Source organism: Muntiacus reevesi, chromosome 3 (assembly GCF_963930625.1).
Source record: "Muntiacus reevesi chromosome 3, mMunRee1.1, whole genome shotgun sequence".
In the NCBI taxonomy this organism is placed as follows: domain Eukaryota; kingdom Metazoa; phylum Chordata; class Mammalia; order Artiodactyla; family Cervidae; genus Muntiacus; species Muntiacus reevesi.
The window spans coordinates 181,958,967-181,973,993 of record NC_089251.1 but is presented as its reverse complement, the minus strand read 5'-3'; the positions used below and the strand labels follow the sequence as shown (position 1 = coordinate 181,973,993).

General features: G+C 39.7%; 1 protein-coding gene across 3 annotated transcripts in view; it reads right to left on the bottom strand.

Annotated features, from left to right (window-relative positions):
- Positions 1 to 740: 740 nt before the first annotated feature.
- Positions 741 to 15,027, bottom strand: part of TXLNB (taxilin beta) — a 55,307-nt gene continuing 41,020 nt past the window's right edge. For all 3 annotated transcript variants that reach the window (XM_065931255.1, XM_065931257.1, XM_065931256.1), the window contains 3 exons: positions 9,917 to 10,009; positions 5,446 to 5,541; positions 741 to 4,175 (listed from right to left, as the gene is read on the bottom strand). In XM_065931255.1, coding sequence (XP_065787327.1) covers positions 3,234 to 4,175; positions 5,446 to 5,541; positions 9,917 to 10,009 — 1,131 coding nt within the window. In that variant the 3' untranslated portion in view covers positions 741 to 3,233. The remainder of the gene's footprint in view (positions 4,176 to 5,445; positions 5,542 to 9,916; positions 10,010 to 15,027) is intronic.

The window sequence follows — 15,027 nt, the reverse complement described above, 5'->3', positions numbered from 1 at the left end:
TGAAATGATCTCTCTCCTAGTGGTATATCTTAGCCTTATTGAAAAGCAGCCTCAGTTTTGCAACGAACACATAATACTTTTATTATTTCAGAAAAAGGAGATATTTGAAAAGGGTGTATCTATACCATACAAAAAGGGCAAGGTTTAATCTTACTTTACATTCCAGTTAAGCAATCCTCTTCTCCGAGTGTGCTAGGAAATGCTGTGTTCAAGAAGCCCCTCCTGGATCAAGATGGGTTGGGGAGAGGGAATAAGCAAAAGGCAAACAATGGGCCTCTTTTGGTCTTACTAGAAAAAATGCTGAAGGCAGCTAGAGGAACTGGGTAGGGAAAGGAAAATAAGCTGACACCTTTGTACACTCCCTCCCTCAGGGTATTTCAGAGAGGGCACCTTACAGAGAAACCTGTGGAAACCTAGTCTCAGGGGAGATTGGCACTGAAGTGTGGTGAGTCTGAGGCAGTGCTGGGCATCCACTGGGTTCTTTGCTCTCATTAGATGTGAGTCATTATGTTCTCTCAGGCTCCCTCCCTCCCTCCCTCTTTCCTCTCTCTCTCTCTCTCTCACACACACACAAACCAAGATTTCCAAATTGTTCACTCCATGTACATCCTATTCATAGACTAAAAACTCAACCAAGAGAATATAACCACAATCTGTGTTAGGTAATATTGAAACACAGGAGTAAAAAAGGTAAAAATAAATATAAATAAAAATTTAAAAAGAAAACCACTACTGGAGCATGTGGGAAGAGAGGTACCTTTTTAATAAATACATAAATTATAGTTATTTAATTTAGAAAATACCAATAACTCCAGTGTTTCTGGAAAGCAGACTTATTACCTCTAGAATCAGTTACATGACCTTGATAAAGAAGAGAAATTCCTTATTCTTTCGGGTCTTATGAGTTATTGTTATAATTAATAAGGCCAAAGGACTATAATAAAACATTCTTTAAATATTAAAATAATTCTTTCAAAGCCTATATTAAACCTTGCAAATTTTAGGCACATTATTATATCTGAAATTTTGCCCAAGATATACACTGTTGTGAGTAATGTGTTGCCATGAAAGCTTCTGGATTAAAAAAAAAAGAACTTTGGGTATTAGAATATTTGATTTACTAGATTTTGGCTCCTCTCCTGCCTGTTCCTCTTAGTAAACATTCAGACTGAGACTTTACTATGATTATATAATCTTATCCATTCTTGGAAGTTCAGTTGCTGAAAATAAAGAGGAAGAAGACCCTCCTGGATTGTTCTAATGTATATTTGGCTCTGAATTAAATGAAGATTTAAATCTCTAAGATTTTCAGTTAATGTTGAATTTGGCTGGATACCCTGTGGTTATAATGTCTTAAGCCTTTAAAAATACATGGGTTCTCAAATAGCGATATGCTTTTTTCCTGATTTTTTTCCCAACTAGCATTTTGTTACGACTCTCACTGTCTACATCAAACAAATTTTATGCAGTTTTCAATGCTTATAGCATACGGCTGCCACCTACAAGTGCTCTGTGTACCTTAGCAGACAGCCATGTGCAACACTGAAGAGTGATTTCTTGGATGATTAGTAGAGAATCTTTCTTCTATCCATTTTTCTACTTTCGAGGTAGGATTGGGTTAGATGTTTTTTCCTCTTCCTCCCTTCTCTCTTCCTTTTTCCTACCTCCCTCTCTTCTTTTCCTATTTCTCTGTTGCAGTCTCTCTTTACTATAGATACAGTAATTCATGCTGTCAGTATTATTAGAGGTTCTTATTATGCAATGATAATGTAATACTCATGTAGACAACCCTAGGTGTTTTTAGCTTTTGCATCTCCTGAATCTTCACCTATTTTTCAAGTCATTTTGAGTAGGAATACACTTTTCCTTTGCTTTGTACTTCTGGCTGTACAGTATTCATTAAAGCAGAAAATGTGTTAGCTTGTATACCTCATCACTCATATTGAGACCCTGTGTAGATTTCTGTTTCAGAAGAATAATAGCTTTTACTAAGCCATAATTGAGATGAGGGCTTTTCTGTTGCAAAGGAGAGGATTGGAAAGAAGGAGCAGTAGCTTTGAGAATTTAGACCACGAAAGTGACAGCAGGAGGTAGTGGGGAACCCTCTGGAGAGAGTGGTAGACAACAACGAGGCAACTGAAGAGTTGGCAGGGCCAGGTGAATATGGTTTCTTGAGACCATTAGTTCAGAGATGGGGGATCAGAGCACAGCCTCTCCGTCTGAGTGTCCTCAATGCCTCCACCCCCTAGTTCCCTTTCCCACTTGCAACTCTTTCCTTGTAGGAAGCTGCCTTGCCACATGAGTGGGTTGCAAAGCAATGGACTGAGTTGTGTAGGAGAAGCAGCTGGAAGAGGTGAGCAGTCCACTGCTGTGATTGTTCCCCCCTTTTAGGGCTGCTTTTGGCTATCTTTATGTTCATGCACTCTCTATAGCCTTGCAGTCTAACTCAACTGCTGTTCTGTCACTTAATCCATTGGCTGAATTTATTGACCTATCATTGGGTTACTTATTTTTACCCAATATTATGTGGCCTAATATTTGTGTTCTGAACCTATTTCTGATTCACAGAACATTAATCTACTGTAGTCCCAAGTGCAAGTAAGAGATAAAAATTTTTTGATAAGCATCTAAATATTTTGCATGAGAGAAAGCCAAAAAGAGGTAAGAGAAATGTGTATGCAATATATGCTTGCATACATGTATATAAAATATGCATGCATATATGTGCATAGACATATGTATATATTCACACATATACATGATAAGCATACACACATATGCATATATTATTATATGTATATAATGTCTAAATGGAAACTGATCATCCATTTAACTTACTGTGGAACTTACTAAACTCTATGGAAATAAAGCATTACATTTTCAGTATTTATGTAGTGGAAGTCTTTAAACACCAAATCTTACTGTTGATTAAGAAATGGAATTAAGTACCATCTTAATGGCAAATTAATATAGATTTGCTACGCTGTATGTTTTGTTGTCATTTGGGAAAATTATACTATCAACCAATGTTAAACAGAAAAGCTCCAAATCAATTATAAATTGAGAACAAATAGCAAAGGCTGAAGATACTTTACATAACATTTAAAAATGTATTGATTCTAATTAAGCCTCTTCCATTAGACCTCCCTAGCCCTTAATGCCTCCTTCAGGAGATAATCCGTTACCGCGACGATGGAAAGTCAGGAAGAACAGCCTCCATAGGCTGAGGAGGCTTAGTCTACTCCTTCCAGATTGGTGTCGGCCACTTTGGGCTGTGGGGGTCCACCTGAGGCCCCTCCTGGCAGCCCCTCTGCTGCTGGTGGGGGCTGTCTCATGGGCTCACATCCAGACTCCCTAGCTGGCAGGTGCGCTCCCGCTGCAGGTGGTGGGGCGGAACATTCGGCCTCCATCACACATGAGGTCTCAGCTGGGGGCGCCAGGGCTTGACCGGAAGTCGCTGCCTCAGGCTTCCGGGGCTGCCCGTTCACTTCCATCGCCGGCAGCGAGGCCTCGGCTGCGGGCTCCTGGGCCTGACTGGAAGCTGCTGCCTCTGGCTTCCAGGGCTGCTCATTGGCCTTCACCACCGGTAGGGAGGGCTTGGCTGGGGCCTTCGGGGCCTGACTGGAAGCTGCTGCCTCTGGCTTCCGGTTCTGCTGATCAGCCGGTGCTGCACCAGGGAGACCATCGCCTTGGGCCTCAGCTCCTGTCTCTCCTCTGAGGGTAGGTTCTCTCTCACTGACTCCGTTGTCCTCAGTCTTGTCCTCAGGATTTGGGGGAGGCGGGGGGATATCTAAATGGCATGCGGGACTCAGAGGAGCTTGTTCCAGCCCCCTGAGGGCCGTGTCGCAGCCCCCTGGGGGACTGGCGACTTCTGGGTGGATTTCTTTGGACACGTCGAGGGTTGACTCTGGACAATGCATTATCATGAAGGCCGCCGCGAGATTTTGCACAGCTTTGTGAACGCTGTTGGCTTCCTCCGTGTCAGCCTCTTCATTCACAGAGGTGTTTGGCTCCTCATCAGAGGTGTGCTGACCTTGGTCATCCTTTTCAGGCATTTTTGCTTCTCTAATTTTTTTATAGAGTTCGTTTCTCTCTTCTTGTAAAGCTCGACAGAGGTTCTCTAACCTTCCAATTTTCATCACGAAGCACTCATATTCTTTAGCTCTCAATGCTTTCTGTGATTTAAACACACACAAACAAAACGGTGTGAAAAGTGAAACTGCCAGGTTTTACTGGAGTAAAGTAAAATGCTCTCTGGAGACAAGCAAAATCATTAATCCAGGAATTTGTCTGTTAGGCTCTGACCACAGGGTGGTGGCTGAACAGATACTTGGTCAGGGACATCACTTCTATTTTTGCATTATGTTGGAGACCTTGGTAGAATTTTAATCCACTTTTTTTTTTTTTTTAAAGGAAAGAAAGATAGCAAAGCTTCTCTCTGCTTCAGTCTAGGGCTTCTAAAAATCTTAAAATAGATGCATTTTCTGCTTCTAAGACTTAGAAGGAATAAGCAGAGGCTTGCGGCAAAATGACTGAGATGGACTGGGATTTGCGGTCAGCAATGCATTGTCTGTCCTATAGATAAACTGCTATATGCTAATCCAGCATCTGTTTGATTTCTGTTTGTGAATAATAAGCACATCTCTTTGGAATTGGTTGCATTTTGGGATGAAATGTTAAAACAGTAATTATATCCAGAGAAAGTAACCATGCTCTTTCATGATGCTGCTCAAACTATTCAGTTCTCCTTTTCTCTAGAAATGTTGGTGTGTTTGTGCATGGAATTATCTTACTTCTCCACTCCCCCACCCTCCCCCACCCTTCCGCTTTGTGCTACTCTGTAACTTTTAAGACTTTTTTTCCCCTCATTTGTTTACATGGAGAGACCTTCACCTGTAAGCCTCTCTCTCACGTTAAGGGTCATGTATCTTTGCTTTTATGGTCACAAAACCTCCAGAGCCTGATATAATATCAGGATTTAAGTGCTTGTTAGAGGAATTAAACAATGTACATGCACATCTGTCTGTAAGTTAGCACATACCCTGGGTGCTCGGGCTGGTGTTTTCTCTCAGTATGCTTGAATCAGCTAATAAATTTATTCTGCACCTGTTATGTGTCCGGCACTGGGGAAATTGAAGGACAGGTAAAACACTCATCATGCCTTTGAGGAATTCACAGTCCAGCAGGTGTGGTGCTGTCTTGGGCACAGCTTCGGAATCAACAAGTAGGCATGTGACTTAGGGTCACAATGCTCTTTATGAGTCTGGAGCCAACTCTAAATTACTTTTGCTCAGATTATTTTTTATTAGAGTATCATATACCACACCCTAGAAAAAATTCAGCTCTTCAAAGGTATTCATTTGTGCTATTAGGGCATAATTATTTTCTGAGTATAAATGTATTGACTAGATGAGGGAAGATGAGCAAAGGGAAAAACTTCCTCACCTCTTCGATCATGTCCAACAGAGCTTTGTTACAGTTCTCAAACCGAGCTTTCCATGTGGCTGTATCCTTTTCCAGCTTCTTCATTTTCTTCGTGGTCTACAGAAATTTTATAGTGTTTTAATGTTAATTCTGAACAGTTAATATATCAGAGAAACTATCAGTTCCATATGGGACATCAAGAAAAAGTCCTTTCATTACTTGGTGCTGAAGGAAGCAAAAATCCAATGTCAAGGAATAAAAGATTGAGTGGAAAGAGTCATGATTTATTTCTGAATCATCTAGGTCAGTGGTGAACAAACTTATTTGCCCCAGAGCCAGTTCAGGAGAAGGAAAGCTACTTAGGTTCTTCCTTTTTTGTCATTGTGTTTTCTTTTGTTTAAAAGTAAAAAGAACTTTATTGAGTTCCAAGAATAAGCTTGAAATTTAGATTATTTACTGTATTGAATGCAAGACTGTTAATGAGAAAGTTGGCCCAGCTTTTTTGCTATTAAAATGTTGGTAATATCTGGGCACATCTGAGAAGTAGTCACATAGAGGCAACTTTCAGTTTTCTCAGCCTTTATATTTGTAGAGTGCAGTAGGATTCACAGAATGTGATTACATGCGTTATTCATTTCATTTCATCCTTGAGACAGTCCCCCAAGGAAGATTCTAATTTCACCTCTACTTTATAAATGGGGAAACTAAGGTTCAGAGAGATGGAGTAATGAGTCAGGTGAGTTTTCGGAGGAGTAGTCCTGGAGTCATTTCCATTTAATGCAGCATGTACAGAGTGCCTGCTGGTGGCTAGGCAGGGGCTGGGTGTAGGGCATACAGAAATGAATAAAATACAGCCTAGCTTTTGCAAATCTGAAACTACTCTGCATTCTTGGTTATAGGATCTCCTCTCTGCTTGGATGATGTGAAGGACAGGACTTGTATTCAGGTACAATTACCCTGGATTAACTGCACATGGGCACTGGTTGCTTTGTGCCAAAATGCCTAAGATTGGGTCTGCTTGGAGGCCCAGGCTGTTGGCTTCTGGGCTCTGTAGAAAAGCTACGTGAGCCTCCAGTGCTTTTTTATTTTCATCATTTCTTAAGTGAGTTAATAGTTTATTAACTTTTTAAGTGTCATCAGCCCCTTTAGGAATTTAATGAAATCTGTGGCAAGTGGAAGTGATAAATAGATTCAAGGGATTAGATCTGATAGATAAGAGTGCCCGAAGAACTATGGATGGATGTTGGTAACATTGTACGGAAGGCGGTGATCAAAACCATCCCCAAGAAGAAGAAATGCAAAAAGACAAATTGGTTGTCTGACAAGGCCTTACAAATAGCTGAGAAGAGAGGAGAAACTAAAGGCAAAGGAGAAAAGGAAAGATACACCCCTCTGAATGCAGAGTTTGAAAGAATAGTAAGGAGAGATAAAACCTTCCTCAGTGATCAATGCAAAGAAATAGAGGATAACAATAGAATGGGAAAGACTAGAGATCTCCTCAAGAAAATTAGAGACACTAAGGAAACAGTTCATGTAAAGATGGGCACAATAAAGGACAGAATTGGTATGGACCTAAAAGAAGCAGAAGATATGAAGAAGAGGTGGCAAGAATACACATAAGAACTATACAAAAGAGATCTTAATGACTCAGATAGCCATGATGGTGTGATCACTCACCTAGAGCCAGACATCATGGAGTGTGAAGTCAAGTGGACTTTAGGAAGCATCACTATGAACAAAGCTAGTGGAGGTGATGGAATTCCAGTTGAGCTATTTCAAATTCTAAAAGATGTTAAAGTGCTGCACTCTATGCCAGCAAATTTGGAAAACTGAGCAGTGGCCACAGGACTGGAAAAGGTCAGTTTTCATTCCAATTCCAAAGAAAGGAAATGCCAAAGAATGTTCAAACTGTCTCACAATTGCACTCATCTCACACACTAGCAAAGTAATTCTCAAAAGTCAGATTTCAATAGTACATGAACGGAGTACTTCCAGATGTTCAAGCTGGATTTAGAAAAGGCAGAGGAACCAGAGATTAAATTGCCAACGTCTGTTGGATCATAGAGGAAGCAAGGGAATTCCAGAAGAATATTATTTTTGCTTCATTGACTATGCTAAAGCCTTTGACTGTGTGGATCAGAACAGCTGTGGAACTTTCTTAAAGAGATGGGCATACCAGACCACCTTACCTGCCTCCTGAGACATCTGTATGAAGGTCAAGAAGCAACAGTTTGAACTGGACATGGAACAACAGACTGGTTCCAAATTGGGAAAGGAGTACATCAAGGCCGTATATTGTCACCTTGTTTATTTAACGTCTGTGCAGAGTACATCATGTGAAATGGCCAGGCTGGATGAAGCACAAGCTGGAATCAAGATTTCTGGGAGAAATATCAATAACCTCAAATATGCAGATGACACCACCCTTATGGCAGAAAGTGAAGAGGAACTGAAGAGCCTCTTGATGAAAGTGAAACCGGAGAGTGAAAAAGCTGGCTTAAAACTCAACATTCAAAAAACAAAGATCAATGCATCTGGTCCTATCACTTCATGATAAATAGTTGAGTAAACAGTGGAAACAGTGAGAGACTGTTTTCTTGGGCTCCAAAATCACTACAGATGGTGAGTGCAGCCATGAAATTAAGACGCTTGCTCCTTGGAAGAAAAGCTATGACCAACCTAGACAGCATATTAAAAAGCAGAGACATTACTTTGCCAACAAAGGTCTGTCTAGTCAAAGCTATGATTATTTCCAATAGTCATGTATGGATGTGAGAGTTAGACCATAAAGAAAACTAAGTGCCAAAGAATTGATGCTTTTGAACTGTGGTGCTAGAGAAGACTCTTGAGAGTCCCTTGGACTGCAAGGAGATCAAACCAGTGAATCCTGAAGGAAATCAGTCCTGAATATTCATTGAAAGGACTAATGTTGAAGCTGAAGCTCCAATACTTTGGCCACATGATGCAAAGAACTGACTCATTGGCAAAGACCCTGATGGCAGGAAAGATTGAAGGCAGGAGTACAACAGAGGATGAGATGGTTGGATGGCATCACTGACTCGATGGACGTGAGTTTGAGCAAGCTCTGAGAGTTGCTGATGGACAGGGAAGCCTGGTGTGATGCATTCCATGAAGTGGCAAAGAGTCATACATGACTGAGCGACGGACCTGAACTGATGGGACCACACCTAAAGAAATGCAGTATGCGTATCAATTTTTTTTCTAATTCTACTAAAAGTCTATAAATGAGCTTCAGATAAAAATTCTTGCTCTAATATTTAACCAAATCTTAAAACTATTTAATTTTGAAATAAATAACATTTTTCTACTCTAATATTTGTTCCAAATTAAAACTCTGTAATTAAAAAAATATTTTTTAAATGGATGAATTCATTCTGGAGTGGAAAAGTTGTAACTTTTAAGAAATGTTGACCTATTAAGTTTTCTTGTAAATGTTGAAATTTATCATATGTTTGTGAACTTTTTTTTTTAAAGAATGTTTTCTACACTTAAAAGAGGTTAATGCTAAATCCTGTTCGGAAAAACAGTTCTGATGCTGATTTTGTTTTGGGAAAACAATGAATTAAATAAAATTTAAACATTATGTCCAATAATAAAATTAGCAACTTATATTTGTAAAAGTGGACTTCCCTGGTGGCTCAATGCTAAAGAATTTGCCTACCAATGCAGGAGACATGGGTTTGATCCTTAGGTCAAGAAGGTCCCCTGGAGGAGGAAGTGACTACCCACAACAGTATTCTTGCCTGGAAAATGTGGATAGAGAAGCCTGGTGGGCTGCAGTTCATGGGGTTGCAAAAGAGTCTGACATGACTTAGAAACTAAAATAACAACAAACGATACAATTTGTAAAAGACTTTTAAAAAGTTTAAAATCCTTAAAAATACATTTACTTATTTGAACTTCACAATCTTGTGACATAGGCAAGAAAAATAACATTTTAATAAGGGAGAAGTTAAGTGAATTGTTTACTGCTACTTGATGAGTAAGAGCATGCCCAGAATTTGAATTCAGACTTCTCATTAAAGATTGTCTCAGTTATATCATATTACATATATTCTCTTCTGAGAAGGATTCTATGAAATGGTATTTTCTACTCTAACATTCTGCTCTTGCATATTTGTATGAAAGTTGTTTTTTTAATCATTAGAAGATTTGATGTTTTTATTTCAACATAAACAACATAATATTATATTGCTAGCTCTTTTCTTTTTAAACCTCTTCATGGACTAGAAAAAGAAAATATTCTTCCTCAGGGTGAAAATGTATCCTGATGTTTTTGGATTCTTCCTAAAATTAATCCACCAGATATTTAACCAATAAAATACAGCCCAGATCTCATTTGCATGTATAAATGTTTCATTACTTCATGAAATGCACTGAAACATCTTAGCAAGAGAAACATGAACCCAAAGGATAATTGCCTGTCAAAATAGAAAATGTCAGTATTTCATGGGAGACAAGCAATACTCACTTTATCCATTTCTTGTTTGAAAGTGGCGAACACCTCATTGCTTTTTGTCAGTGTGCTCTGAAACTCTTCAAACCTTCCAGAGTAGAGAGTAAGCTGTAAACAGGGGAAAGAGTAGATCTGTTTTAGGCCTGCTTTCCTGTTTTAGGAATGCTTCCAAAACAGAACAACCTGTCATTGTTTGTTATTTGAAAAGGAAAATGATTTAAGAGAATTCTCAATACAATGTTAGTGATATGTTCAGTTCTTTTTACTTTGAGATCAGCCTAGGTCAGTGAGTATGACTGAAGTACTTCTTTAAAGAAAAATGACATAATAAAATATATCATCACCATTTCATTGTATCATAGCTTTTATCAACAAACATTTATTGAGCTCTAACTGAACATAGCAAGGACTGTTATGTACAAAAGCATTTAACCTGTATCTCCTGTTTTTGAAGGACCTGTACTCCTGATAGGAAGATAATCCCAAAGACAACTTGATTACAGAGCAGTGAACACAAAGTACCAAATTAGTTAAGTACTGATCAGAGAATGAGATGAATGTGGCAGGTGATCATGTAAGTCACATTTTGGTAGAGAAGGTGAGCCTTGAACTTAAGGGAACTGAGAATGCAGACAAGTATGGACCAGATATTGACTAGGGATACTGCCATTGTGTGGTTGTGCCATTATAAGCACTTGTCATTTCCCTTTTTGACATTGTGGTTTTGTGTGTTTTTGAATACAGTGTTCTAGCCAATAGCAGTTAAATATTCCTTTTCAAGGAAATGAGTTTATTATACCAATTTTTAATAGAAATTATACCAGTTCATTGGAAGGACTGATGCTGAAGCTGAAGTTCCAATAGTTTGGCCACCCAATGCAAAGAACCAGCTCATTGGAAAAGACCCTGGTACTGGGGAAGATTAAAGGTAAAAAGAGAAGAAGGTGGCAGAGAATGGCATGGTTAGATTGCATCACCGAGTCAATGGACGTGAATTTGAGCAAACTCCTGGAGACAGTGAAGGACAGGGAAGTCTGGCATGCTGCAGTTCATGGAATTGCAGAGTCAGACACAACTTAGCAGCTGAACAAAGATGACGACGATACCAATTTTAATGGAAATAACGAGGAAGAAGTGCCTTTTTCTAATTTGCACCAAAAAATATCTTATGGGTTAGCATGCAGGTATTGAGAAGAGCCTCTGTACTTCCACATTTCAAGGCTTGTATTTGGGGTAGGAGTAGGGCAAGATTGGGAAGGAGATTGTATAAATACTTGATTGTTATTGACAGTGATATAATAATAAAATTTTACTTTTGAAAATAATTTTAGGATAGCATGTTTTGAGTGAGTGGAGATTTAATATGGTTGATTCTAGTTTACTGACATGGAACTCTTCCATATTCAAATGAGACTTTGGTACTCTTGAATGTCGGGAATAGCCTCGGTTGACTGGTAGGACCTGTAGGACTGTCTTTTCAAAAGCACAGAAGAGTGATAGTCACAGCCAATAGGTTGGAGAGTTTCCAGTCTTGGGAGTGGGACTTCAGAGGGATTGTGTGGGAATCAAGCACCTTCTAGAACCAAGAAAATTAGCTCATCTAGAACTGCTCATTCTCACATGATTCAGAATAGCAGAGGTTTTACTGCAGTACATGGGCTTCCCTTGTGGCTTAGCTGGTAAAGAATCTGCCTGCAATGCGGGAGACCTGGGTTCGATCCCTGGGTTGGGAAGATCCCCTGGAGAAGGGAAAAGGCAACCCACTCCAGTATTCTGGCCTGGAGAAGTCCATGGACTTGTATAGTCCATGGGGTTGCAAAGAGTTGAGCAACTTTCACTTTATTGCAGTACACAAGAACAGTAAAATAACATAAATCCTTTCATAAGAAACAGATTATCCAAAGAAAAAACAACAGCTCATCAGCATTTTGAAATCAGTCATTAACAATGTGAATAGGTGATAAATTTGGGGTAACTCTAGTGGCTTAAAAGTTTTCTCATGATTCCTTGCCACACAGACTGAAAAAGGCTGGTTACAGTGTCATCAGGGAATTCACGGCCACGAAAGCTTTTAGACACATAGTTCACAGGACAACACAGTTAACCCTTGAACAAAGCAGGGGTTAGGGGCACTGACCCTCCATGAAGTGCAAAACCTGTGTATAATATATAGTCAGCCATCTGTATTCCCAGTTCCTGGTCGCCTCAGTTCCCTATCCATAGATTCAACCAGTGTCAGATACTATAGTACTATAGTATTTGCTATTGGGGAAAAAAAAAAATCTATGCATGATTAGATCTTCACAGCTCAAATGTGTGTTGTTCAAGGGTCAAAACCAACTAACTCATTATGTGCAATGCACTCTTGACATATTCTGTTTAATTTAATAAATCTGTTTCATTTTTTCCACAGACAAGTGGCTAGGATTCACTGAATTGATTTCAGGGTGCATGAATAGGTCAAGTCCCTCAGTTTGAGGATAAGCCCCTGTGGGACTGCCTGCCTATGGGAACAACGACCCCAGCTGATCTTCACATATCACAAAATCCATTCATTTACATTTTGCACCAAGTCTCATGTTAACTTCTTTTCCTTACTTTCTCCTCTTTCTTTTCCCAACTTTTCAGTAATTCCATTAGAATTACAGTGGGTGCATAGATATGGTCCCCTGAGCTGATCCTCCCAAACCCTATCTTGCAGTACTATAGCTGCAGGCTGCAGACAAGAGGGGAAGTCGGGGCCATGTGTGTGATCCATTTCACCTGCCCAACCTTGATGGGGGCTTCCATGGTGGCTCAGCAGTAAAGAATCCGCCTGCAATGCAGGAGACGCGGGAGACATAGGTGAGATCCCTGGGTCAGGAAGATCCCCTGGAGAAGGGAATGGCAATCCACTCCAGTATTCTTGCCTGGAGAATTCCATGGACAGAGGAGCGTGGTGGGGTACAGTCCATGGGGTCGCAAAGAGTTGGACATGACAAGCAACTGAGCATCCATGCATGCATGCAACCTTGACAAGATCAGTGGGAGCAAACACACCCTCCCCGGCCAGCTCTCTTTTCCTTCTTTGGGCTGAGTGTTCTTTTGATGTATAAACTGGGCGGATTTTGTTTTCCTCCTCTGTTTTCTTGTGTCATGGAGAAGACAGATACACCAAAGTTCAAGGGCTTAGTGTCTCACTTCATCACCACTTTGGCCTTTTTCTAGTGACCCTCAATTTTCTTATCTTTTAAATTGGGTAAAATACACATAACATTCACTGTCTTAACCATTTTAAGTGTACAGTTCAATATTGTTAAGTATATTCACATTGTTGTGCAAATGGATTTCCAGAATTTTTCATCATGCAAAACTGAAACTATGTAACCCATTAAACTATAGCTCTCCATTTTTTCCTTTCCTTCTAGTGATATTTTTAAAATATTCTGCTTTTCTTCCTGTTTGACCTTTTTGTCATACGTGGCAAAATCTGTGTGAACTATACTTTTCTCAGGTAACCAACTCTGACACTCTTTACTTATATACTAACTAAAAATGTGCACTTACTGTTTCCTTTATGGATATTTGTTTGGTCATATTTTCCCTCTCACTATTATGCTGACATGATGCATGTCTGATATGTCATATTCCCTCTTTCACTTTGGTATGTCAGAAAAACATGGAAGGAACATCCAGAGGTCATCCTCAGGATTCTTACCAGAGGCAGAAATAGAAACAAACTTCCCTAGGGTTAGTAACAACAACTCATGCCCCAGTATTTCACTTTTAAATGGGCTGGGTGGCACACACATTCTTTTAACTGAGCACAAATTTTAATTCCAACAGCACAAGAGGAGACTGTACACATGGACATCATCAGATGGTCAACACCGAAATCAGATTAATTATATTCTTTGCAGCCAAAGATGGAGAAGCTCTATACAGTCAGCAAAAATAAGACAGGGAGCTGACTGTGGCTCACATCATGAACTACTTATTGCCAAATTCAGACTTAAATTGAAGAAAGTATGGAAAACCTCTAGACCACTCAGGTATGACCTAAATCAAATCCCTTAGGATTATACAGTGGAAGTAAGAAATAGATTCAAGGGATTAAATTAGATAGATAGAGTGCCTGAAGCACTATGGACAGAGGTTGGTGACATTGTACAGGAGGCAGTAATCAAGACCAAAGAAATGCAAAAAGACAAAATGGATGTCTGAGAAGGCCTTACAAATAGCTGAGAAGAGAGGAGAAACAAAAGGTAAAGGAGAAAAGGAAAGATATACCCATCTGAATGCAGAGTTTGAAAGAATAGTAAGGAGAGATAAGAAAGCCTTCCTCAGTGATCAATGCAAAGAAATAGAGGAAAACAATAGAATGGGAAAGACTAGAGATCTCTTCAAGAAATTTAGAGGCACCAAGGGAACACTTCCATGTAAAGATGGGCTCAATAAAGGACAGAAATGGTATGGACCTAAAAGAAGCAGAAGATATTAAGAAGAGGTGGCAAGGATACACAGAAGAGATATACAAAAGAGATCTTAATGACCGAGATAATCACAATGGAGTGATCATTCACCTAGAGCCAGACATCCTGGAATATGAAGTCAAGTGGGCCTTGGGAAGCATCACTATGAACAAAGCTAGTGGAGGTGATGGAATTCCAGTTGAGTTATTTCAGATCCTAAAAGATGATGCTGTGAAAGTGCTGCACTCAATGTCAGCAAATGTGGAAAACTGAGCAGTGGCCATAGGATTGGAAAAGGTCAGTTTTCATTCCAATTCCAAAGAAGGGCAATGCCAAAGAATGTTCAGACTACTTCCACAATTGCACTCATCTCACACACTAGCAAAGTAATGCTCAAAATTCTCCAAGCCAGGCTTCAGCAATATGTGAACCGTGAACTTCCAGATGTTCAAGCTGGTTTTAGAAAAGGCAGAGGAACCAGAGATCAAATTGCCAACATCTGTTGGATCATCGAAAAAGCAAGAGAGTTCCAGAAAAACATCTATTTCTGCTTTTCAGAAATTGCCAAAGCCTTTGACTGTGTGGATCACAAAAAACTGTGGAAAATTCTTAAGGAGATGGGAATCCCAGACCACCTGATTTGCCTCTTGAGAAATCTGTATGCAAGTCAAGAAG